Source organism: Lepidochelys olivacea (genome assembly GCF_965140295.1).
Source record: "Lepidochelys olivacea isolate rLepOli2 genome assembly, chromosome: 23".
Classification (NCBI taxonomy): Eukaryota; Metazoa; Chordata; order Testudines; family Cheloniidae; genus Lepidochelys; species Lepidochelys olivacea.
Window position 1 is genome coordinate 12929770 of NC_140433.1, and position 23411 is coordinate 12953180.

Sequence of the window (23411 nt, forward strand, 5' to 3'; positions counted from 1 at the left end):
ATGGCCAGCCCTCTGTGGAGATAGAGGTGGTTAGGGACTATTTAGAAAAGCTGGACGTGCACAAGTCCATGGGGCCGGACGAGTTGCATCCGAGAGTGCTGAAGGAATTGGCAGCTGTGATTGCAGAGCCATTGGCCATTATCTTTGAAAACTCGTGGCGAACCGGGGAAGTCCCGGATGACTGGAAAAAGGCTAATGTAGTGCCAATCTTTAAAAAAGGGAAGAAGGAGGATCCTGGGAACTACAGGCCAGTCAGCCTCACTTCAGTCCCTGGAAAAATCATGGAGCAGGTCCTCAAAGAATCAATCCTGAAGCACTTGCATGAGAGGAAAGTGATCAGGAACAGCCAGCATGGATTCACCAAGGGAAGGTCATGCCTGACTAATCTAATCGCCTTTTATGATGAGATTACTGGTTCTGTGGATGAAGGGAAAGCAGTGGATGTATTGTTTCTTGACTTTAGCAAAGCTTTTGACACGGTCTCCCACAGTATTCTTGTCAGCAAGTTAAGGAAGTATGGGCTGGATGAATGCACTACAAGGTGGGTAGAAAGCTGGCTAGATTGTCGGGCTCAACGGGTAGTGTTCAATGGCTCCATATCTAGTTGGCAGCCGGTATCAAGTGGAGTACCCCAAGGGTCGGTCCTGGGGCCAGTTTTGTTCAATATCTTCATAAATGATCTGGAGGATGGTGTGGATTGCACTCTCAGCAAATTTGCGGATGATACTAAACTGGGAGGAGTGGTAGATACGCTGGAGGGGAGGGATAGGATACAGAAAGACCTAGACGAATTGGAGGATTGGGCCAAAAGAAATCTGATGAGGTTCAATAAGGATAAGTGCAGGGTCCTGCACTTGGGACGGAAGAACCCAATGCACCGCTACAGACTAGAGACCGAATGGCTAGGCAGCAGTTCTGCGGAAAAGGACCTAGGGGTGACAGTGGACGAGAAGCTGGATATGAGTCAGCAGTGTGCCCTTGTTGCCAAGAAGGCCAATGGCATTTTGGGATGTATAAGTAGGGGCATAGCGAGCAGATCGAGGGACGTGATCGTTCCCCTCTATTCGACATTGGTGAGGCCTCATCTGGAGTACTGTGTCCAGTTTTGGGCCCCACACTTCAAGAAGGATGTGGATAAATTGGAGAGAGTCCAGCGAAGGGCAACAAAAATGATTAGGGGACTGGAACACATGAGTTATGAGGAGAGGCTGAGGGAGCTGGGATTGTTTAGCCTGCAGAAGAGAAGAATGAGGGGGGATTTGATAGCTGCTTTCAACTACCTGAAAGGGGGTTCCAAAGAGGATGGCTCTAGACTGTTCTCAATGGTAGCAGATGACAGAACGAGGAGTAATGGTCTCAAGTTGCAGTGGGGGAGGTTTAGATTGGATATTAGGAAAAACTTTTTCACTAAGAGGGTGGTGAAACACTGGAATGCGTTACCTAGGGAGGTGGTAGAATCTCCTTCCTTAGAGGTTTTTAAGGTCAGGCTTGACAAAGCCCTGGCTGGGATGATTTAACTGGGAATTGGTCCTGCTTTGAGCAGGGGGTTGGACTAGATGACCTTCTGGGGTCCCTTCCAACCCTGATATTCTATGATTCTATGACAGGATCCCATAACTGTTAGTATTGTTCCTATCTGAACAGGTTCATCCCACTGATATGGTAATCGTGGGAAGCTGGAACTCCAGGCGGTATCCCCGTAGGGACCCTCTATTTTAACCCCTATTTCCCAGTGGTTTGGTATTCTTGTGGTGTTTGTAAGGTGACCCTTAAGTTCACATTGGTATTTCCCAAGGTTTTAAGATTTGGCTAGTGTTTTTATTTATCATTCCATGAGGATCACCGGATCACAGGTAGGAATCCATGATTGGTTGGCGGGGAGTGAATTATTCCTTAAAGATTGGGTTATAAGGAGGGCTGCATCTTCTCCCATGTTCGCTCGAATTATCTGGGCGCTAAAAGTTCCCAGAAGCCGGTACAGCCAGACCTTACACTGGAGTCTCATTTTCTGTGGATTAAAGTTGTGGTTGTTAAGCAGCGCCCCGTGCTCACGTTCCGGGATGTCCTTTTCTGCAAAGAATTCAAACGTCATTATGTATGTAAACAATGTAATTTGTGAAACATGGACCCATTTCAGTTTTCCATCTTTTTCAATGCGGTATACCCATGGGCTAAGGCGGTCCACTATGGAGTAAGGGCCTATCCATTTTGATTCCATTGAGTGACCCCTTTTCCCCATTTTAAGGTACATGACTTGGTCCCCTGTTTCCCACAGGGCCTTTGTTTCTGAATTTTGTTGTTCATGTGTTCGATGGCCTGATTAACCCTTTACGGTTTTATCTTCTTGTACCTGTTTAAGCCATTGAAAATAGTCATGCTGGGTTATATTAGAGTTCTCATCTTGACCCTGTACCAGGTAACTAGGATCCATCATTAGGTGCATTGGATGTCCAAAAAGAATTTGGAAGGGTTGAATTTTTGTCCTTAGTCTATTACTGCTGTGGATGGCAGCCAAAACCAGAGGCAGTTTATCTGGCCAGTCTTTCCTTGTGTGATTTACTACCTTCCAGAGTGCTTCCTGAATAGTGCGGTTCATGCACTTTACTTGGCCTGAGGACTGAGGCCGGTATGGTACATGGCGTTTTTGTTTAATTCCCAAGGCTTGTATCACTGTTGTAAAAATTCCTCCTACAAAGGCTCCCCCATTATTAGAATCTATTATTTCGGGGGTGCCATATCTACACACTACCTCATTAAAGAACTTTTTGGCTGCTACCCAGGTCCTAGTATCTTTAGTAGGAAAAGCCTCCACCCATCCTGAAAAGGAACCAATTATCACCAATAAATACTGGAATCCTTCCTTACTCCGTGGCAATGTATCAGTAAAATCAGTTGGAACCCTGTGCCACGGCCCAAGCCTTCGTTGGTGCATCCTGGGTTGCCAGTGCAGTTGCCTTGTTCTGCACGCACTGCACACAATTTTGCACCCATGTTTTAACATCATCTGCCATACACTCCCATTCTGCTACTTGCTTTAGCCTTCTTAAAGTCCCTTCCACTCCTTCATGCATAAACTGATGGGCTACATTAAGTAAATCTTGTCTTTTGTTTTGTCTTGGTAAGGCAACCCCCATCTTTTCATGTTCTCTTCTACCTACGGTATGTTCCACTCCATGCATCTGATGAAGTGGGTTCCAACCCACGAAAGCTTATGCCCAATAAATGTGTTAGTCTGTAAGATGCCAGAAGTACTCCTCGTTCTTTTTGCTGATACAGTTGCATCTGATGAAGTGGGCTGTAGCTCACGAAAGCTTATGCTCTAAATTTGCTAGTCTCTAAGGTGCCACAAGTCCTCCTGTTCTTTTTGCGGATACAGACTAACATGGCTGCTACTTTGAAAGCTGTTCTGAATCTTGTCTTTCTATTTTTCCTGGAACTCGGTTGGGGCGGTCTGTAGTGCCATCTGTTGGCTCAGAGGTGTCGGCACAGACATTCCTTTTCTCACTTCTGGTTACCACCGCTATATCATGCTGTCGGGCTATTGTATCTCCCCGATTATTCCGGGTGGCCTCCATATAGGGTGACCAAACAGCAAATGGGAAAAATCAGGACGGGGGTGGGGGGGTAATAGGAGCCTATATAGGAAAAAGACCCAGAAATCGGGACTGTCCCTATAAAATCGGGACATCTGGTCACCCTGCCTCCATACCTGTTCCTTTATTGTGTGCCTTTACATGTCGCACCTTTAACTCTTTAGGGTTCTGTGTTATCCACTGGTAAATCCATTTCCATTCCTCTGAATATGCAATATCCTTTCCATCTGCTGCTTTCCACCCATTCCTATACCAATCATGTATCCAAAACTGTATCCCCTTCACACAAAAATCAGTCAGCATAAATATACACGGGCCGTGGGGAATTTTCATATCGTCTTAAAACCTGATAAATTGCGTGGGGCTCGGCATGATGAGCCGATCTGTGGTCTTAATGTCTCTGAATGACTTCCTCTTCTAAGTTAATGGCAGCGTATTTTACCCATCTTTTCCCTTTTCCTACCGTTGTATTCCCGTTAGTAAACCGGACGTACTTTTCTTGGCCCACGGTATCTAATTCTTCTAGTGGGGGTACCTCGCTCCAGAATGATCTCTGGGCATTCATGTCGGTTCCCTTTTTCAATATTTTGTAGTAGTGTGGCCGCCAAGGCCATGTTATTGGCCACCAAACGGCTAACAAAAGGCTGTGAAACACAGGGCTGGGGCTGTGAGAGCCTTCGGTTTTAGCAGGGTTAAAGCAGAGCCCTGCTCTGTTCCCCATTCCCCTTTTATCTTTTCCTTTAGCAGTTTCCACAATGGGTGAGTTATTGCAACATATTTATAAATGTGTGGTCTCAGTCAATTGACTCCTCCTAGCAGTACGCTTAAAGAGTGGGCGTCACTAGGAGCCGGCATTTCTACTTGGGCTCTCACCTTGCGCTGATCTATTGGCCTTCCTTCTTGTCCAATAATTATACCCAGACCTGTGACTTGGGGCTGCACCACTTGAGCCTTATCCAAGGCTACCTTAAATCCTGTTTCCTGGATTAATGCGAACACTTTTTCCTTTAGTGGGTGAGTTTGTGCCTCAGTTTCCCCTTTTTATACATCGGGCCACCTCGGAGATCAGGACAGAGACCGCGGACTTGACTCCCGCTGTGGGAAGCTGATGTAGGGAGCAGGGACCGGGTGTGATGTCCTCGCAGCAGCCTGTGCTGGGGAGGAGCCGCATCTGACCCAGGCGGAGTCTGCGAAGGGCTGACGGCTTCCTGCCCAGCTGTATCACAGCGCGATCCGGCCAAGAGGTGTCCGTGGCGTGACCCGAGGGCAGGTCACTGCCGGCAGGATGGGACGGCGTCTCCTAGCCCAGCGCAGCTGGGGGAAAGCGCTGCTCATGGGCACTGCTACGTGAGAGCTCAGCGGCCGCGGGGAGTCCAGGGACACCCCAGACTGCAGCCTAAACCCACCAATTGTGGGCAAGCGCCGTCAGCCACCGGAGACTGGGCTACACCTGCCGACGCCTCCTGGTGCAAATTGGGGTGTGTCCTTTCCCTTTAGTTCTTGAGTCCAGCAACCGAAAATCACTCAAAGTCCCAAAAGTCCAGCGACCCAAAAGTCTCTGTCCCTGGTCAGGGCAGCCCCAGAGTTCGAAAGTTTATCTGCAGAGTTTTACCTCCCAACCTGGGTGGAGATTGTGGGGGGGGTGGTTTAAGGGGCACCTTACGTGGTCCAAAGCTGATGGCCCCACCTCTCCATGAGGCTCCGCTCTGCCAGCCGCCCCATGAGCTGCTCCAGGCATCCGACAAACTGCTCTGTTCCACCAGCCGCTCTGCTCGCCGTCCCGCAGACTGCTCCGCCATATATCTGCAGGCTCCCCCACTACTTAACACAACACTCAGTGATTTCAGCTCTTTTGCAATTTCAGCTTGTAGCAGGGGAGCCTCAGTGCTGGGGCACCATTAGCCCAAAGTGAACTCAGCTCAGCAGCCTGTAACTCGACTCCTAGTAGAATCAAAATTATCTCTGATATTCCACAGTGGAGAGAGGAGGAAGTGCAATTAACATGTCCCCATACCCCAAGTTTTAACACCTGTCCCCAGCCTCTCTCTATTCACCGCGTTTTGGAACCCATGTCCCTTGCCTAGCGAGTGCTACTTAGTTGATGGCGAGTCCCTCCATCAGACCAAAAAGCCAAGTGCAGTTCCACTGTCCTTGATTCCCATAATCAGGATAATAACAATTTATTCTTCCTGCCCCAATAACAGAGACACTGGGGATCCCACAGCAGCCAAAGTGACCATTTGGGCAGCTATGGCCTCATTCTAGGTGGGGTGGGTGTGCCTATGCAAATGAGATCGGCCCCTGAAGTTCTTTTCCACAACTTGCCACACCTCAGCACCAGATGTCAGGGTGGAGCTCATCCTGACTTTGCTTACATCCAGAATTCCCTTGGTTCTTGCTTCCCCTCCCCCACTGGGGTCTCGGGACCCCCTGACCCTCCCCCCAATAGATGTTCTGCTGCTTCTGCCTGCACCCTGGTCCCCAGGGCCCTGGGCACCGCCCGAGTGTGGGGGGGCAGCAGGTGACGTACCAGCCTCTCCTTGCGCGCACTGCCTGGTTGTGTTTGGCAGTAGCCAAGATACCCCAGGGATGGGCTCACTGCACAGCAGACAGGCCGGGGCAGAGGTACCTGTGGGGGTGGACAGAGGGGTCCTATGGGGACAGGGAGCTGGGGTGGTTCCCTGTTGTGGGGGGCTAAGACCCTGAGGCTCTGATTGTCCTAATCCCCTGGCCTGGTCCTGGGGTGTCTCGGGGGCAGTTCGTCCACCTGGGAGCCCCCTTCCCCAGGGAATCTGAGGCTCAGGACCCCCGGGGCAGCAGGACGCAGCCTCCCCTGAGGGGGTCTGGCCCCAGGGAGTCCCCAGAGCCACAGTGCCTGGGAGACCCCCAGAGGCAGGCTGGGCCATACCTGCCAGACAGGGGGTTGGGGGCTTCGCTCCCAGAGCAGCGCCAGCTGCTGATCTCCCCGTTCGCGCCACCAAGTGACTCTTCCCTTCCCCCCGCAGCAGCAGCCCCCCCGGATTTCACCAACGCCAACATCGCCCGCCTGGTGCTGGGCACCGTGGTCCTGCTCATCCTGGGGCTTATCCTGGATCCAGCTGTGCAGGGAAGAGAATCTCCCAGGGGATGAGCCGCTTCCCCGTGGGGTGCTGAGACTCCGGCACAAACCCCGCTACCCTCCAAATACCCCTGCCTCAGAGAATCCCACCCCGCAACAGCTCCTGACCTCACCACAGCTCCCCAGGATTGAACCCTCGATGCCGTGTGTGACGTTGCACTCCATATGTTTATGGAAAAATGCTTATGGGTGTAAATATAATGTAACCGGAATATGCTTTATGCAAAAGGTCTCTTGTAAGGTGTCAGGGTTCCTTCCCCAATCTGAACTCTAGGGTACATGAAACTGGGTACCTGCATGAAAACCTCCTAAACTTACTTTTACCAGTTTAGGTTAAAACTTCCCCAAGGTACAAAATTATTTTACCCTTGGATTTCCACTGCCACCAAGAAACTTTATCTGGGTTTACTGGGAAACGTGGTTTGGACACGTCACCAGTCGCTGGGATCTCCAATCTCCAGGCCATTGGCCGGGGTCCCAAGTTCCGTCGCCAGTCCCCTGTACCAACCAACTCCCTCTCCCAGCACCTCGTGAAACCAGTAACACCCAGGGAAGCTGAGTCCCACCCCTGCTGCATGCAAACCATTGGAAAAACCAAGGAAAAACCAAGAAAACCCCCCACTTCCTCACACCCCCCATCTGGGTGAGCCCCGGCAGGGTGCTGGTGCTCAGGGGAAACGTTACCATCCGCTCTGCGGGTTGGTACCAATCCATGAAGTTCTTTCTGTGTAAAGCTGGACACCCACCCCCAGTGTCAGCCAGGAAGATGGAAGGAGCTACACCTGCGAATATCGCTCCATAACGGAACAGAATCGCTGGTCAAATCCCAGCGACCCCATCGAGATGATTGTAGCAGGTGAGGGAGGGCCCTGGCTCCACTTAATGTGTTTACAGGAGTGATACAAGTTTATATCTTATTCTCCTAACTCCAGATATAGAAATAATACAAGCAAACAAACTTTCTCATGACACCATACAAGGGGTATTTAGCGTAAAGCATATTCCAGTTATGGCATATTCATAAGCATATTTCCATAAACCATATGACGTGCAACGTCACAGAATGATCTCCCAGCCACTCAGGAACCATTAATAGGGAGGTTCCAGCCAATTTCCGCCAGCTCGCAGCCTTGCACCCCAGATCGGTACCATCCTGCCCTTGTCAGAAACCAGTCTGGTGTAAGTTCATTACGTTCGCCCCTCTCTCCGTGTGGAGTGGACACACGCTAGCCTTTGTAAACGGAGCGGAGATTTCCCAAGCACTTCAACCAAAACACACTGTTTTAGGTCAAATATAAACCAGATTTATTAACTGCAGAAGGAGAGATTTTAAGTGGTTATAAGGAGCAGGCGCAGAGATCAGAGTTGGCTACTTAAGAAATATTTGCAGTCTAAGTTCTACAAACGAAACAGGATTTGAATCAGGCGGTGTCTTCCCCTGACAGATGGTGCAAGCAGGTTACAGATCCTCAGTACACACACTGGACTCCATCCCAGCCTGGGACCACCCTTCTCCAGTTCAAAGCCTTTGTCCTCCAGATGTTCCTCCAGGTGTTGATTTGTGGGGAAGAGAAGGCCAGGGATTATGTCCCTTCCCCTCACTGATATTTTTTTCCAGTTTGCTGGAAAGATCTTTGCTGTGACCGGGGGATCAGGCAGTCCCCAGTGGTCAAGCAATCTCCATTGTACCCAGTCTCTGGGATGGTGGGTTCTTTCCTTGAGGGGTGTTGATGAGCCACGAAGAGCGTCTGCCTGGTCCTTTGTTGCAGTTGAAAATTGGCTGTGGGCGTCTGCCAACCTCACGCCACGTTTCAGTAGCACACACAGCAATGCTTCATCCCTTCCCCTACAAGGGTCGCACATACAGTGCACCAGGACAGGAATGTTCAAGGGATCAAGACTTTTAAAATGATGCCTCACAAGGCAACTTTGGACCCAACCTACCATAGTTCTATCGCAGTGGTGAACACGGGGGCTCCACGGTGCTACTCTGAGGTACAGATTGTCACCCTGTGATATCACCCTGGCATGACCAGGGCCTGGGAAACAGACTGTGAACTTCCTTTCCCTTGCAGAAGTGGCTGTCTGTGGTGTCCCCTGCCCACAGGGCGAGGTCACTTGTTTCCTTTCACCTTCCCCATTTTTACTTGTTTTTTATGCGTTGCTGTTTAATAAATTGTACGTGCTCTGAACTCTATGTAATGATCCGTGGGACAGGGAACCATCCGGTGCAAAGAGAGTGCCCCAGAGTGGGGACAACCTCGCCACTGTCCTAAGTGACCACGACAAGACTGGGGGTCGAGCCCGCAGGGATCCAGGGCCCAGCCCTGCCGGGGTTATGAGGCCTTTGCTGCACGGGAGGGAGGAAGGGGAGCCCTCGAGGTCAGGCAGGCCTCTGGGTAAAGGGAGTGGGAGCGAAGACTCAGATCCTGAGAAATCTGATGAGGTTCAATAAGGATAAGTGCAGGGTCCTGCACTTAGGACGGAAGAACCCAATGCACCGCTACAGACTAGGGACCGAATGGCTAGGCAGCAGTTCTGCGGAAAAGGACCTAGGGGTGACAGTGGACGAGAAGCTGGATATGAGTCAGCAGTGTGCCCTTGTTGCCAAGAAGGCCAATGGCATTTTGGGATGTATAAGTAGGGGCATAGCGAGCAGATCGAGGGACGTGATCGTCCCCCTCTATTCGACATTGGTGAGGCCTCATCTGGAGTACTGTGTCCAGTTTTGGGCCCCACACTACAAGAAGGATGTGGATAAATTGGAGAGAGTCCAGCGAAGGGCAACAAAAATGATTAGGGGTCTGGAATACATGACTTATGAGGAGAGGCTGAGGGAGCTGGGATTGTTTAGCCTGCAGAAGAGAAGAATGAGGGGGGATTTGATAGCTGCTTTCAACTACCTGAAAGGGGGTTCCAAAGAGGATGGCTCTAGACTGTTCTCAATGGTAGCAGATGACAGAACGAGGAGTAATGGTCTCAAGTTGCAGTGGGGGAGGTTTAGATTGGATATTAGGAAAAACTTTTTCACTATGAGGGTGGTGAAACACTGGAATGCGTTACCTAGGGAGGTGGTAGAATCTCCTTCCTTAGAGGTTTTTAAGGTCAGGCTTGACAAAGCCCTGGCTGGGATGATTTAACTGGGAATTGGTCCTGCTTCGAGCAGGGGGTTGGACTAGATGACCTTCAGGGGTCCCTTCCAACCCTGATATTCTATGATTCTATGATTCTATGATCCTTTCGCCAGTCAATCCCACCGGGGCGTGTATAAGCCAGCAAAGTTCCCCACAATAGCGGGACCATTCCCCCGCTTACACCAGGAGCAGGGTCAGCGGCCGCCCTGCCCGTCCGTCCGGAGAGTGAAATGAACCGGTCCCTCCCCACAAAGCCCGGCTGTTCTGGAAACTAGCGGCTCTGCTCCGGTGACTCCCGAAGGAGCAGGGACTTGGAGCCGGTCTGACTCCGGCTATTGGCCGCGGCTGCTCAGCCCCCGTTTCAATAGACAGGCTGGGTTTGATTCCTTGTCCGGGGGTTTAACCCAAAAGCTTTGCCTTTGAATGGCTGCTGCTGGGGGTTTGCCCAGGAGCCGAGTAGAACCAGGGGCTCAGTTTGAAACGAGCCCCCTCTGGTCCCCAGCCTGTGTGACGCTGGCGAGGGAGGGAGTTTCCAACCCCCCTGAGCCCTCTGGGCCTGTGAGACCCTCTGCAAAGAGCAGCAGGGCTCCGGGAATGTGGGGTATAGGTCGAGGTTGAGAGGAATGTAGGGGTTAGACGGGAGACAGGCTGAGATCAGGGAGGGAGTGGGGACAGGAATATGAGGGGAGACACAAAGGGGGCAAGTGTGTGGGTGCTGGCGACCGGACGGGCGTTTCAGAGGAGATGGGAGAGCGGGAGGAGGTGGAAGGGGAATGGGGGAGAGCGGGATGGGGATGGCTCCCCGCTCACAGAGACGGGGTCGGCGTATGTGGGGGTGTGAATGGATTTGCTTTTCGGCCAAAACTCCAGCTGAGCTGGGGCACCTCTGGCTGGCTGGGAGGGAGGGGGTGAGCCGGGAATGGAGCCCCCTGACCCCCAGCTTTCTCCCGCCCTGCAGCCAATGGCGTATAAACAAAGCCTGTGTCATGTCCCTCTCTCGGGGCCTGGCCACATAACCACTGACAGGGTCTCCTCCAGCTCGGGGGCAGGGTCTCTGTGGGGGCATTAGAAGGTCCCTGGGTCTCTCCTGGCTGGTGACCCGTTGGGGGCCTGGGATGGAATTTCTCTTCCTCCTGTTTTCTTTTGAACCTGGTTGATTTTATTCACACGCTGAGAAAAGCCCCTTCGAACCAGGCGTTACAGTGTAAACCCGTCATCACCGCTCAGCTAGGGAGGGGCAGGAAATCCAGGTGTCCCCCATCACGCCCGCTCCTCACACGGTGCCACGGCTCCTGTCACAGGTGGGCAGCTTGGCAGGCTGAGCGGGAAGGCTGCAGAGTCAAACCCTCCAGCACCAGGAAATGCCACAGTTATGGTTTTCTGAACGACCTTAACTGTGCTCCCTCATGCAGGTCCATTACAAAGCCAGCCTTCAATTGCACGATCATGTATTAACATTACCTACATGGGTCACCAGCCGGGCTTGAACCCAGAATGAAAAGGGGATGGAATTTTCATGGCAATCGTGGTCAGTGGCAGATTGAAGACCAGACCTCGTGGGCGCCCGGCTCTCAGCCTGAGGCACCTTCCTCAAGGCTGCAGGGTGCGTTGCGGGTGACCTGTCCCCCCTCTCCACAGAGACACAGACAAGCTGGGAGCTACATGATGCTTGGCCAGGCTGACGGTACCTGGGTTTCTTGGGTTTTGAAGGGACCTCTGCTTACTTTCAATGCACTAGATTTCACCTGCAGATTAGAGACAACATGTGATGGACGCAGGAAGAGACGAGACATCGTCGACTTCCTGTAGCAGCAGCCAGCAGCTGAGTTCCTTATTTGGGTCTCGGTGGAGCTGGACACTGGGGTGTTGGCGGCTGTGCGGAGGGGCCACTCACTGCCCCCATCATGGCATCTGCTCTCACCGTCCTCCTCCTTGGTGAGTATCGGAGACAGCCAGGGCTTGTGTCCATGGGGTAGGGGGATCTGAGACCAGGGCGTGTGTCCATGGGAAGGGGGGGAAATCTGAGACCAGGACATGTATCCATGGTGGGGGTTGTGAAACCAGGGTGTGTGCCCATTGTGGGGGTGGGATCTGAGACCACGGTGTAGGATCCAGCTGTTCTGGGATCTGGTCCCTAATGGCCCATCTCCTTTCCAGGCTGCTGGCTGGCCGGGCGGAGCGGGGTGTCTGGACGTGAGTATCTGTGGGGAATGGGGCAGCTGGGGGAATTTCCACATGAAGGACGAGGAACATGGGTGGGGGTGAGGGGTGCAGATCCCACAAAGGGATGATCCTGTCAGACCCATGCTCCCTTCCACACCCGGAAGTGGGGACTGAGACCTCGCCCCGCTCATTACAGGGATGGGCAGCACACAGGGAGAATTTGCCTGCCCTCAAAGCTCTGCCCTCCAGGAAATACAGAGTGAAGCCACCAGCCACCCCGCAGCACCCCTGTCATTTTTCCTTCCCCACTCTGAACTCTAGGGTACAGATGTGGGGACCTGCATGAAAACCTCCTAAACTTACTTTTACCAGCTTAGGTTAAAACTTCCCCAAGGTACAAACTATTTTACCCTTCACCCTTGGACTTCCACTGCCACCACCAAACTTTTATCTGGGTTTATTTATTAGGAAAGCGTTGGATTTTGGGGGGAAAGACGTTTCCAAACAACGCTTTCCTAATAAATAAAGACCCGTGTGCAGCCCCCTTTCCCGTGTGGGAACTGTACATGGTGGCTGCTCAGAAGCGGCCTGAAAACAGCTGCTGTGGGGAGACCCCCAAGGATTCCCGGGCAGCAGCAGAAGTGGAGGCAGCTCAAGCCTGGGGCGGGATTTTTTTGTGGTGGGGAGAGAAAGAAAACAGCCGGGGACAGCGGCTCCTTCCTACACCCCCAGCGCTCCTGGGGGAAAGGGCTGGTAGAGTTTGGAGGGAGGCTGCCCAGTGCCGGGAGAGAGACAACAGCAGCCAGCGAGGGAGCAACCGGCACCAGAAATGAAGGGACCCAGCGAGTGGGGAGCCAGTGGAAAGGCACCTGGTGGCCAAGCTGTGTCGTCGAAGGGCGCCCGGCAGAGAGCTGGCAGGGAGAGAGTCCCGCTGAGCAGGGGCAGAGATGGCAGGAACAGGGGGAGGCAGACAGAGGAAAGACAGAGGCAGGAGGGAGGAAGTTACTGGAAGAACTGGGCAGTGAAACACGAAGAAAAAAGAGTCGTAAGATATTGTTAGAAAACCACAAGAGAAGTAAAGCACGAATGAAATGTGACAGAAATAATCTCTGAGTATAGAGAAACGGGCTGAAGAAAAGAGGAGGAAGTGAGCTGTAGCGAAAGTAAAGCCAATAGTATGGACAAAACATCCACCCAGCACCTTCAGGTGCAGCGACAGGACCAGAGAAATGGTCAGAGAGCAAAGGAACTCTAGAAAAAGCAGTGGAGGGACAGTTGTTCAATTGAGAAGCCGACCCATCGCCTGGAGAAACAGCTGCAGGTATCTGAGCTGGAACCCAGGACAGCCAACAGAGACGGGGCAAGGGGATGGCTCAAGATACAACAAACCAGCCTAAGAACAGAGAAACCGCGAAGGGAACGTAGCGCGGGCGGGTTCTGGCCCTGGTGCCTTGGACGTTCGAACTCCAGATCCTGGTGCTCCATGAAAGTAAATTGTTGCCCATAACATGGGTTGAATTCAGCCAATGGTAGTTCCTGTTCAGACGAGCTCAGCAATAGTTCCCAGTGTGACCCTACTGTGACGATGCTGGTTCTGGCGGGACCCAACGGAGCGCGCCAATTCAGGACAAATTGCTTAAAGCAGGTCAGTTACAGCCCAAGGCACCTCTAAGGCACCTCTAAGGCAAACCAAACCAGCGAGGCAGAGTAGACTTTGGTCTCACCCCACTGGCTAACCACAAGTCACACAAGCCATGCCCTTAAACACTCCAGTTTCCCAGTATCTCCACCAGTCGTTATGAGGATGAATGGTTATGAAAACCAAGACCCCAGTGAAAGAAAAGAGGTTCTCTCGATCCCAAAGGACCAAGCCTCAGACCCCAGTCAATATACAAAGCAGATCTTACCCACAAATCACGCTGTTGCCAACCCTTTAGAATCTAAAATCTAAAGGTTAATTCATAAAAGGAGAAAGATAGAGCTGAGAGCGAGAAGTGGTTAAATGGAGTCAATGACATCCAGTGATGGCAAAGTTCTTGGTTCAGGCTTGTTGCAGTGATGGCAGAAACTGCAGGTTCAAAGCAAGTCTCTGGAGAACATCCCCTGCTGGGATGGGTCATCGGTCTTTGGTTCAAAGCTTCAGTGTAGCAAAGTCCCGCCAGAGGTGTGAAGCAGGACTGAAGACAAGATGGAGACATCAGCCCTTTATAGTCTTTTCCAGGTGTAAGAACCCCTCTTTGTTCTTACTGTGGAAAATTACAGCAAAATGGAGTTTGGCGTCACATGGGCAAGTCCCGGCCTATCTTGCTGAGTCCCAAGGCGTGTCTGCCTTCTCTCAATGGGTCACTTGTGTCGCTGATGGTCCTTAATGGGCCATCCCACAGGCTAGGCAGAGCTGACACCAGCTTGTCTGGGGCGTCACCCAGAAGCACAGCATAAGTTTGAAATGCAGACAGGATAGAGCCAATATTCATAACTTCAACTACAAAATGATACACACATATAGACAGCATATTCCTAACCCACAAACCATCACCTTGTCTTAGACACCTCATTTGACCCCCTTTATATAAGATTTGATGCCACTAGAGGACCTGGGCTGCAACGATGATCTATACGGTCCCAGATTATGTCAATAATGTCACATCTACACAGCAGCTCCTGCTACACCAGCGAACTCTGATTCACTTGTGATTATTCCCCACTGAACTGATTTCTCCTTCCCCAGCTGATGCAGATAAAATGCAATTGGCCTCTAGGTCGCCTCGGCCTCTCCTTGCCCTGCCCCAGCCACCCCTCCATGGGCTCCTGGCAGATGGAGCCGCGTCGTTGCCCTGCTGAGGGGTGGGGGGCCCCCGGGGCTCTTGTGTCACTAGCCCAGCTCTCTCGGTCTTGGATTTGGGAGAAAAACATCCAGGAGACTCTCTCCCTGCAGCCCCCTGTCTCGGCCTCATCACTCGGGCCGGGCTGCGGGGACGGGGTGCAGTGACCATGCCGGGGTCTGTGTCTCACGGCCTGTCTCCTCCTGCCCCATGGAGCTGGTGATAGCAGGTGAGGGGCCTGGCTCAGCATCCCTGCTCCCAGCCCCACCCCCAGCTGGGCACTCACGGGGTCTCAAACTGAGTCTGGGCTGTTGGAATTAGGACCCCCTGGTTCGATACAGCCCCGTTGGGCAGACGAGCTCACCTGTACCTCTGTAGAAACAGGGACGTTCCTCCTCCGAAATAGGGACAGCCACGCCCAGACCTGCTCCGCAGTGACTCCAAGGGTGAATGGCACCTGGCTGGGGCGGGGACTGTCTCTGTGTTTGTACAGCTCCGAGCACATGGGGGAGCTGGCCCACGACAGGGGCTTCTAGTAATTAATACTAGTCAGTAATGATTTTGGTTCCGGCTGCTGTGGAGTCAGGCAGGGATTGTATCTGCGCTCAGGGTCTTGCTGGGCCGATCTTTCCCATTCTGGGATCCCCAGGGTGCTGAGCTGTCCCGAGTCCCTGGGTCCCATCCTCTCCCCAGGGACACCAGCTCAGCCCAGGAAAGAGCCGCAATTGCAGTTTGGGGGAAGGAGAGGTTCCCTGTATAACCAACCACATAGACCAGGACTCCAGCTTTCTCTCCGCTGTGCCCTGCCCCTGACAGACGCTGGTTCTATTCCCGCAGGGGGAACCCAACTGACTCAGCCGGGAACGATGCTGCCTCCCACCCGCCCAGGCAGCACAGGACCAGGTAGCAGTACTGGGGGCAGGAAATCGCCATCAACCCCCCCAGAAGCAGGTTTGTGCAGCCCAAGGAGCCGCCCTGAGGGGGAGCCATGAGGGGCTGTCTGCTTGGGACAGGGGCAGATCCCCAAAGCGAATGCCCCATCTGAAACCTCCCCCCAAGATTCATTTCATATGTGGGGGGGAGGGTGTCACTGGAAAGATGCCAGATTAGCTTGGTGGGGACAGGGCCTGGGAGAGCTTCCCCGCAACGGAGAACCCCACCCCGGGGGTCCCACAGACGGGGGAGATGGAGGAGGCTACAGCTGCCAATATAGCACCAAGTGGGACTCGCCCGTCTGGTCCGAGCCCAGCGACCCTGTGCAGCTGGTGGTAGCAGGTGAGGGTCCTGGCTCGGCGTCCCCGCACGCAGCCCCTCCCACAGCCGGACCCTCAGGGGGTCTTGGCCCCAGTGGAATGCTCAGGGCCAGGCTCTGGCCTGAGCCCTGGACCCAGCAGAAGGGACCCCCCGGTGGGGAGCGGGGACAGAGTCACTGGGGGGTTCCTCAGCTAGGGGGCGGCAGCAGCCGCTGGAGTTTCAGGGCTGATGGCTCGGGGCTCGGTTCCCTCCCTCCCCCATCCCAGCCCATGCTCGTTTGCATCCCATTGAGGGAACTGACCCAGCTGGGCCCCAGTAGCCGGACCCCCCACCCCACCATGGAGCCAGCGGGAGAAGGTGAGCGGGAGAAATGGAACAATTCATCCCCCAGGGAACAGGGCTCCCCGCTCAGATGCCCACGGGGCTTTCGGGCCGTTTGGAGAGGGCTGGTCCCTGCAGACAGAACTGATGGGTTCAATTCTTCTATATAGAGGGTGATGAATAGATCCATGGGGACGGACGGCCAAGGGTCGGATGTGGGTCCTTGGGAACATAGGGCGGTGGACAGATGGGAACACGTCTGGTGACGAATAGAAAGATGGACTAAAACCTTGTCTACATGATAACTGGACCCAAATGTTGAAACCTGTGTGGTTCCCAACCCCCCCGGTGATCTCAGAGCGAGTCTGGGCTGTTGGAATTCGTGCCCCCTGGGTCAATACAGCCCCGTTGGGCAGACGAGCTCACCTGTACCTCTGTAGCCACAGGGACGTTCCTCCTCCGAAATAGGGACAGCCACGCCCAGACCTGCTCCGCAGTGACTCCAAGGGTGAATGGCACCTGGCTGGGGCGGGGACTGTCTCTGTGTTTGTACAGCTCCGAGCACATGGGGGAGCTGGCCCAAGACAGGGGCTTCTGGTAATTAATACTAGTCAGTAATGATTTTGGTTCCAGCCGCTGTGGAGCCAGGCAGGGCCTGTATCTGCGCTCAGGGTCTTGCTGGGCCGATCTTTCCCATTCTGGGATCCCCAGGGTGCTGAGCTGGCCCGAGTCCCTGGGTCCCAACCTCTCCCCAGGGACGCCAGCTCAGCCCCGGGAAGAGCCTCGATTGCTGCTTGGGGGAACCATAGAATCATAGAATATCAGCATTGGAAGGGATCTCAGGAGGTCATCTAGTCCAACCCCCTTCTCAAAGCAGGACCCATCCCCAGTTAAATCATCCCAGCCAGGGCTTTGTCAAGCCTGACCTTAAAAACCTCTAAGGAAGGAGATTCTACCACCTCCCTAGGTAACGCATTCCAGTGTTTCACCACCCTCCTAGTGAAAAAGTTTTTCCTAATATCCAACCTAAACCTCCCCCACTGCAACTTGAGACCATTACTCCTCGTTCTGTCCTCTGCTACCATTGAGAACAGTCTAGATCCATCCTCTTTGGACCCCCTTTCAGGTAGTTGAAAGCAGCTATCAAATCCCCCCTCATTCTTCTCTTCTGCAGGCTAAACAATCCCAGCTCCCTCAGCCTCTCCTCATAACTCATGTGTTCCAGACCCCTAATCATTTTTGTTGCCCTTCACTGGATTCTCTCCAATTTATCCACATCCTTCTTGTAGTGTGGGGCCCAAAACTGGACACAGTACTCCAGATGAGGCCTCACCAATGTCGAATAGAGGGGAACGATCACGTCCCTCGATCTGCTCGCTATGCCCCTACTTATACATCCCAAAATGCCATTGGCCTTCTTGGCAACAAGGGCACACTGCTGACTCATATCCAGCTTCTCGTCCACTGTCACCCCTAGGTCCTTTTCCGCAGAACTGCTGCCTAGCCATTCGGTCCCTAGTCTGTAGCTGTGCATTGGGTTCTTCCGTCCTAAGTGCAGGACCCTGCACTTATCCTTATTGAACCTCATCAGATTTCTTTTGGCCCAATCCTCCAATTTGTCTAGGTCCCTCTGTATCCTGTCCCTGCCCTCCAGCATATTTACCACTCTTCCCAGTTTAGTATCATCCGCAAATTTGCTGAGAGTGCAATCCACACCATCCTCCAGATCATTTATGAAGATATTGAACAAAACCGGCCCCAGGACCGACCCCTGGGGCACTCCACTTGACACCGGCTGCCAACTAGACATGGAGCCATTGATCACTACCTGTTGAGCCCGACAATCTAGCCAACTTTCTACCCACCTTATAGTGCATTCATCTAGCCTGTACTTCTTTAACTTGCTGACAAGAATACTGTGGGAGACCGTGTCAAAAGCTTTGCTAAAGTCAAGAAACAATACATCCACTGCTTCCCCTTCATCCACAGAACCAGTAATCTCGTCATAGAAGGCGATTAGATTAGTCAGGCATGACCTTCCCTTGGTGAATCCATGCTGACTGTTACTGATCACTTTCCTCTCCTCTAAGTGCTTCAGGATTGATTCTTTGAGGACTTGCTCCATGATTTTTCCGGGGACTGAGGTGAGGCTGACTGGCCTGTAGTTCCCAGGATCCTCCTTCTTCCCTTTTTTAAAGATTGGCACTACATTAGCCTTTTTCCAGTCATCCGGGACTTCCCCGGTTCGCCACGAGTTTTCAAAGATAATGGCCAATGGCTCTGCAATCACAGCCGCCAGTTCCTTTCGCACTCTCGGATGCAACTCGTCCGGCCCCATGGACTTGTGCACCATGGGAGGAGAGGTTCCCTGTATAACCAACCACATAGACCAGGACTCCAGCTTTCTCTCCGCTGTGCCCCACCCCTGACAGACGCTGGTTCTATTCCCGCAGGGGGAACCCAACTGACTCAGCTGGGAACGACGCTGGCTCCCACCCGCCCAGGCAGCACGGGACCAGGTAGCAGTACTGGGGGCAGGAAATCGCCGTCAACCCCCCCAGAAGCAGGTTTGTGCAGCCCAAGAAGCCGCCCTGAGGGGGAACCACGAGGGGCTGTCTGCTTGGGACAGGGGCAGATCCCCAAAGCAAATGCCCCATCTGAAACCTCCCCCCCAGATTCATTTCATATGCGGGGGGGAGGGTGTCACTGGAAAGATGCCAGATTAGCTTGGTGGGGACATGGCCTGGGAGAGCTTCCCCGCAACAGAGAGCCTCACCGCGGGGGTCCCACAGACGGGGGAGATGGAGGAGGCTACAGCTGCCAATATAGCACCAAGTGGGACTCGCCCGTCTGGTCCGAGCCCAGCGACCCTGTGCAGCTGGTGGTAGCAGGTGAGGGTCCTGGCTCGGCGTCCCCGCACGCAGCCCCTCCCACAGCCGGACCCTCAGGGGGTCTTGGCCCCAGTGGAATGCTCAGGGCCAGGCTCTGGCCTGAGCCCTGGACCCAGCAGAAGGGACCCCCCGGTGGGGAGCGGGGACAGAGTCACTGCGGGGTTCCCCAGCCAGGGGGTGGCAGCAGCCGCTGGAGTTTCAGGGCTGATGGCTCGGAGCTCGGTTCCCTCCCTCCCCCATCCCAGCCCATGCTCGTTTGCATCCCATTGAGGGAACTGACCCAGCTGGGCGCCAGCAGCCGTACCCCCCACCCCACCACGGAGCCAGCGGGAGAAGGTGAGCGGGAGAAATGGAACAATTCATCTCCCAGAGAACAGGGCTCCCCGCTCAGATGCCCACGGGGTCTTCGGGCCGTTTGGAGGGGGCTGGTCCCTGCAGACAGAACTGATGGGTTCAATTCTTCTATATAGAGGGTGATGGACAGATCCATGGGGACGGACGGCCACGGGTCGGTGGGGATGTGGGTCCTTGGGAACATAGGGCAGTGGACGGATGGGAGCACGTCTGGTGAGGGATAGAAAGATGGACTAAGACCTTGTCTACGTGATAACTGGACCCAAATGTTGAATCCTGTGTCGTTCCCAACCCCCACTGGTGATCTCAGAGTGAGTCTGGGCTGTCGGAATTCGCGCCCCCTGGGTTCATACAGCCCCGTTGGGCAGACGAGCTCACCTGTTCCTCTGTAGACACAGGGACGTTCCTCCTCTGAAATAGGGACAGCCACGCCCAGACCTGCTCCGCAGTGACTCCAAGGGTGAATGGCACCTGGCTGGGGCGGAGACTGTCTCTGTGTTTGTACAGCTCCGAGCACATGGGGTAGCTGGCCCACGACAGGGGCTTCTGGTAATTAATACTAGTCAGTAATGATTTTGGTTCCGGCCCCTGTGGAGCCAGGCAGGGCCTGTATCTGCGCTCAGGGTCTTGCTGGGCCGAACTTTCCCATTCTGGGATCCCCAGGGTGCTGAGCTGGCCCGAATCCCTGGGTCCCATCCTCTCCCCAGGGATGCCAGCTCAGCCCCGGGAAGAGCCTCGATTGCTGCTTGGGGGAATCATAGAATCATAGAATATCAGGGTTGGAAGGGATCTCAGGAGGTCATCTAGTCCAACCCCCTGCTCAAAGCAGGACTGATCCCCAACTAAATCATCCCAGCCAGGGCTTTGTCAAGCCTGACCTTAAAAACTTCTAAGGAAGGAGATTCTACCACCTCCCTAGGTAACGCATTCCAGTGTTTCACCACCCTCCTAGTGAAGAAGTTTTTCCTAATATCCAACCTAAACCTCCCCCACTGCAACTTGAGACCATTACTCCTCGTTCTGTCATCTGCTACCACTGAGAATAGTCTAGAACCATCCTCTCTGGAACCACCTCTCAGGTAGTTGAAAGCAGCTATCAAATCCCCCTCATTCTTCTCTTCTGCAGGCTAAACAATCCCAGCTCCCTCAGCCTCTCCTCATAACTCATGTGTTCCAGACCCCTAATCATTTTTGTTGCCCTTCACTGGACTCTCTCCAATTTATCCACATCCTTCTTGTAGTGTGGGGCCCAAAACTGGACACAGTACTCCAGATGAGGCCTCACCAATGTCGAATAGAGGGGAACGATCACGTCCCTCGATCTGCTCGCTATGCCCCTACTTATACATCCCAAAATGCCATTGGCCTTCTTGGCAACAAGGGCACACTGCTGACTCATATCCAGCTTCTCGTCCACTGTCACCCCTAGGTCCTTTTCCGCAGAACTGCTGCCTAGCCATTCGGTCCCTAGTCTGTAGCTGTGCATTGGGTTCTTCCGTCCTAAGTGCAGGACCCTGCACTCATCCTTATTGAACCTCATCAGATTTCTTTTGGCCCAATCCTCCAATTTGTCTAGGTCCCTCTGTATCCTATCCCTGCCCTCGAGCATATCTACCACTCCTCCCAGTTTAGTATCATCCGCAAATTTGCTGAGAGTGCAATCCATACCATCCTCCAGATCATTTATGAAGATATTGAACAAAACCGGCCCCAGGACCGACCCCTGGGGCACTCCACTTGATACCGGCTGCCAACTAGACATGGAGCCATTGATCACTACCCGTTGAGCCCGACAATCTAGCCAACTTTCTACCCACCTTATAGTGCATTCATCCAGCCTGTACTTCTTTAACTTGCTGACAAGAATACTGTGGGAGACCGTGTCAAAAGCTTTGCTAAAGTCAAGAAACAATATATCCACTGCTTTCCCTTCATCCTCAGAACCAGTAATCTCATCATAGAAGGCGATTAGATTAGTCAGGCATGACCTTCCCTTGGTGAATCCATGCTGGCTGTTCCTGATCACTTTCCTCTCCTCTAAGTGCTTCAGGATTGATTCTTTGAGGACCTGCTCCATGATTTTTCCAGGGACTGAAGTGAGGCTGACTGGCCTGTAGTTCCCAGGATCCTCCTTCTTCCCTTTTTTAAAGATTGGCACTACATTAGCCTTTTTCCAGTCATCCAGGACTTCCCCCATTCGCCACAAGTTTTCAAAGATAATGGCCAATGGCTCTGCAATCACAGCCGCCAGTTCCTTTCGCACTCTCGGATGCAACTCGTCCGGCCCCATGGACTTGTGCACCATGGGAGGAGAGGTTCCCTGTATAACCAACCACAGAGAGCAGGCCTCCAGCTTTCTCTCCGCTGTGCCCCACCCCTGACAGATGCTGGTTCTATTCCCACAGGGGGAACCCAACTGACTCAGCTGGGAACGACGCTGGCTCCCACCCGCCCAGGCAGCACAGGACCAGGTAGCAGTACTGGGGGCAGGAAATTGCCATCAACCCCCCCAGAAGCAGGTTTGTGCAGCCCAAGGAGCCGCCCTGAGGGGGAACCACGAGGGGCTGTCTGCTTGGGACAGGGGCAGATCCCCAAAGCAAATGCCCCATCTGAAACCTCCCCCCAAAGATTCATTTCATATGTGGGGGGGAGGGTGTCACTGGAAAGATGCCAGATTAGCTTGGTGGGGACAGGGCCTGGGAGAGCTTCCCCGCAACGGAGAGCCTCACCGCGGGGGTCCCACAGACGGGGGAGATGGAGGAGGCTACAGCTGCCAATATAGCACCAAGTGGGACTCGCCCGTCTGGTCCGAGCCCAGCGACCCTGTGCAGCTGGTGGTAGCAGGTGAGGGTCCTGGCTCGGCGTCCCCGCACGCAGCCCCTCCCACAGCCGGACCCTCAGGGGTCTTGGCCCCAGTGGGATGCTCAGGGCCAGGCTCTGGCCTGAGCCCTGGACCCAGCAGAAGGGACCCCCCGGTGGGGAGCGGGGACAGAGTCACTGCGGGGTTCCCCAGCCAGGGGGTGGCAGCAGCCGCTGGAGTTTCAGGGCTGATGGCTCGGAGCTCGGTTCCCTCCCTCCCCCATCCCAGCCCATGCTCGTTTGCATCCCTTTGAGGGAACTGACCCAGCTGGGCCCCAGGAGCCGTACCCCCCACCCCACCACGGAGCCAGCGGGAGAAGGTGAGCGGGAGAAATGGAACAATTCATCTCCCAGAGAACAGGGCTCCCCGCTCAGATGCCCACGGGGTCTTCGGGCCGTTTGGAGGGGGCTGGTCCCTGCAGACAGAACTGATGGGTTCAATTCTTCTATATAGAGGGTGATGGACAGATCCATGGGGACGGCCGGCCACGGGTCGGTGGGGATGTGGGTCCTTGGGAACATAGGGCAGTGGACGGATGGGAGCACGTCTGGTGAGGGATAGAAAGATGGACTAAGACCTTGTCTACGTGATAACTGGACCCAAATGTTGAATCCTGTGTCGTTCCCAACCCCCCCGGTGATCTCAGAGCGAGTCTGGGCTGTCGGAATTCGCCCCTCCTGGGTTCATACAGCCCCGTTGGGCAGACGACGAGCTCACCTGTACCTCTGTAGACACAGGGATGTTCCTCCTCTGAAATAGGGACAGCCACGCCCAGGCCTGCTCCGCAGTGACTCCAAGGGTGAATGGCACCTGGCTGTGGCGGGGACTGTCTCTGTGTTTGTACAGCTCCGAGCACATGGGGTAGCTGGCCCACGACAGGGGCTTCTGGTAATTAATACTA

General features: G+C 53.8%; 1 protein-coding gene across 1 annotated transcript in view; it reads left to right on the forward strand.

Moving 5' to 3' along the window:
• The first annotated feature begins 395 nt into the window (after positions 1-395).
• The window catches only part of LOC311511757 (uncharacterized protein), a 28382-nt gene continuing 5366 nt past the window's right edge, over positions 396-23411 (forward strand). The window contains exons 1-6 of the mRNA XM_084612610.1: positions 396-541; positions 11584-11780; positions 12003-12038; positions 15668-15781; positions 18859-18972; positions 22056-22169. Of these exons, the coding sequence (XP_084468736.1) occupies positions 11750-11780; positions 12003-12038; positions 15668-15781; positions 18859-18972; positions 22056-22169 (409 nt within the window). The 5' untranslated portion in view covers positions 396-541; positions 11584-11749. The remainder of the gene's footprint in view (positions 542-11583; positions 11781-12002; positions 12039-15667; positions 15782-18858; positions 18973-22055; positions 22170-23411) is intronic.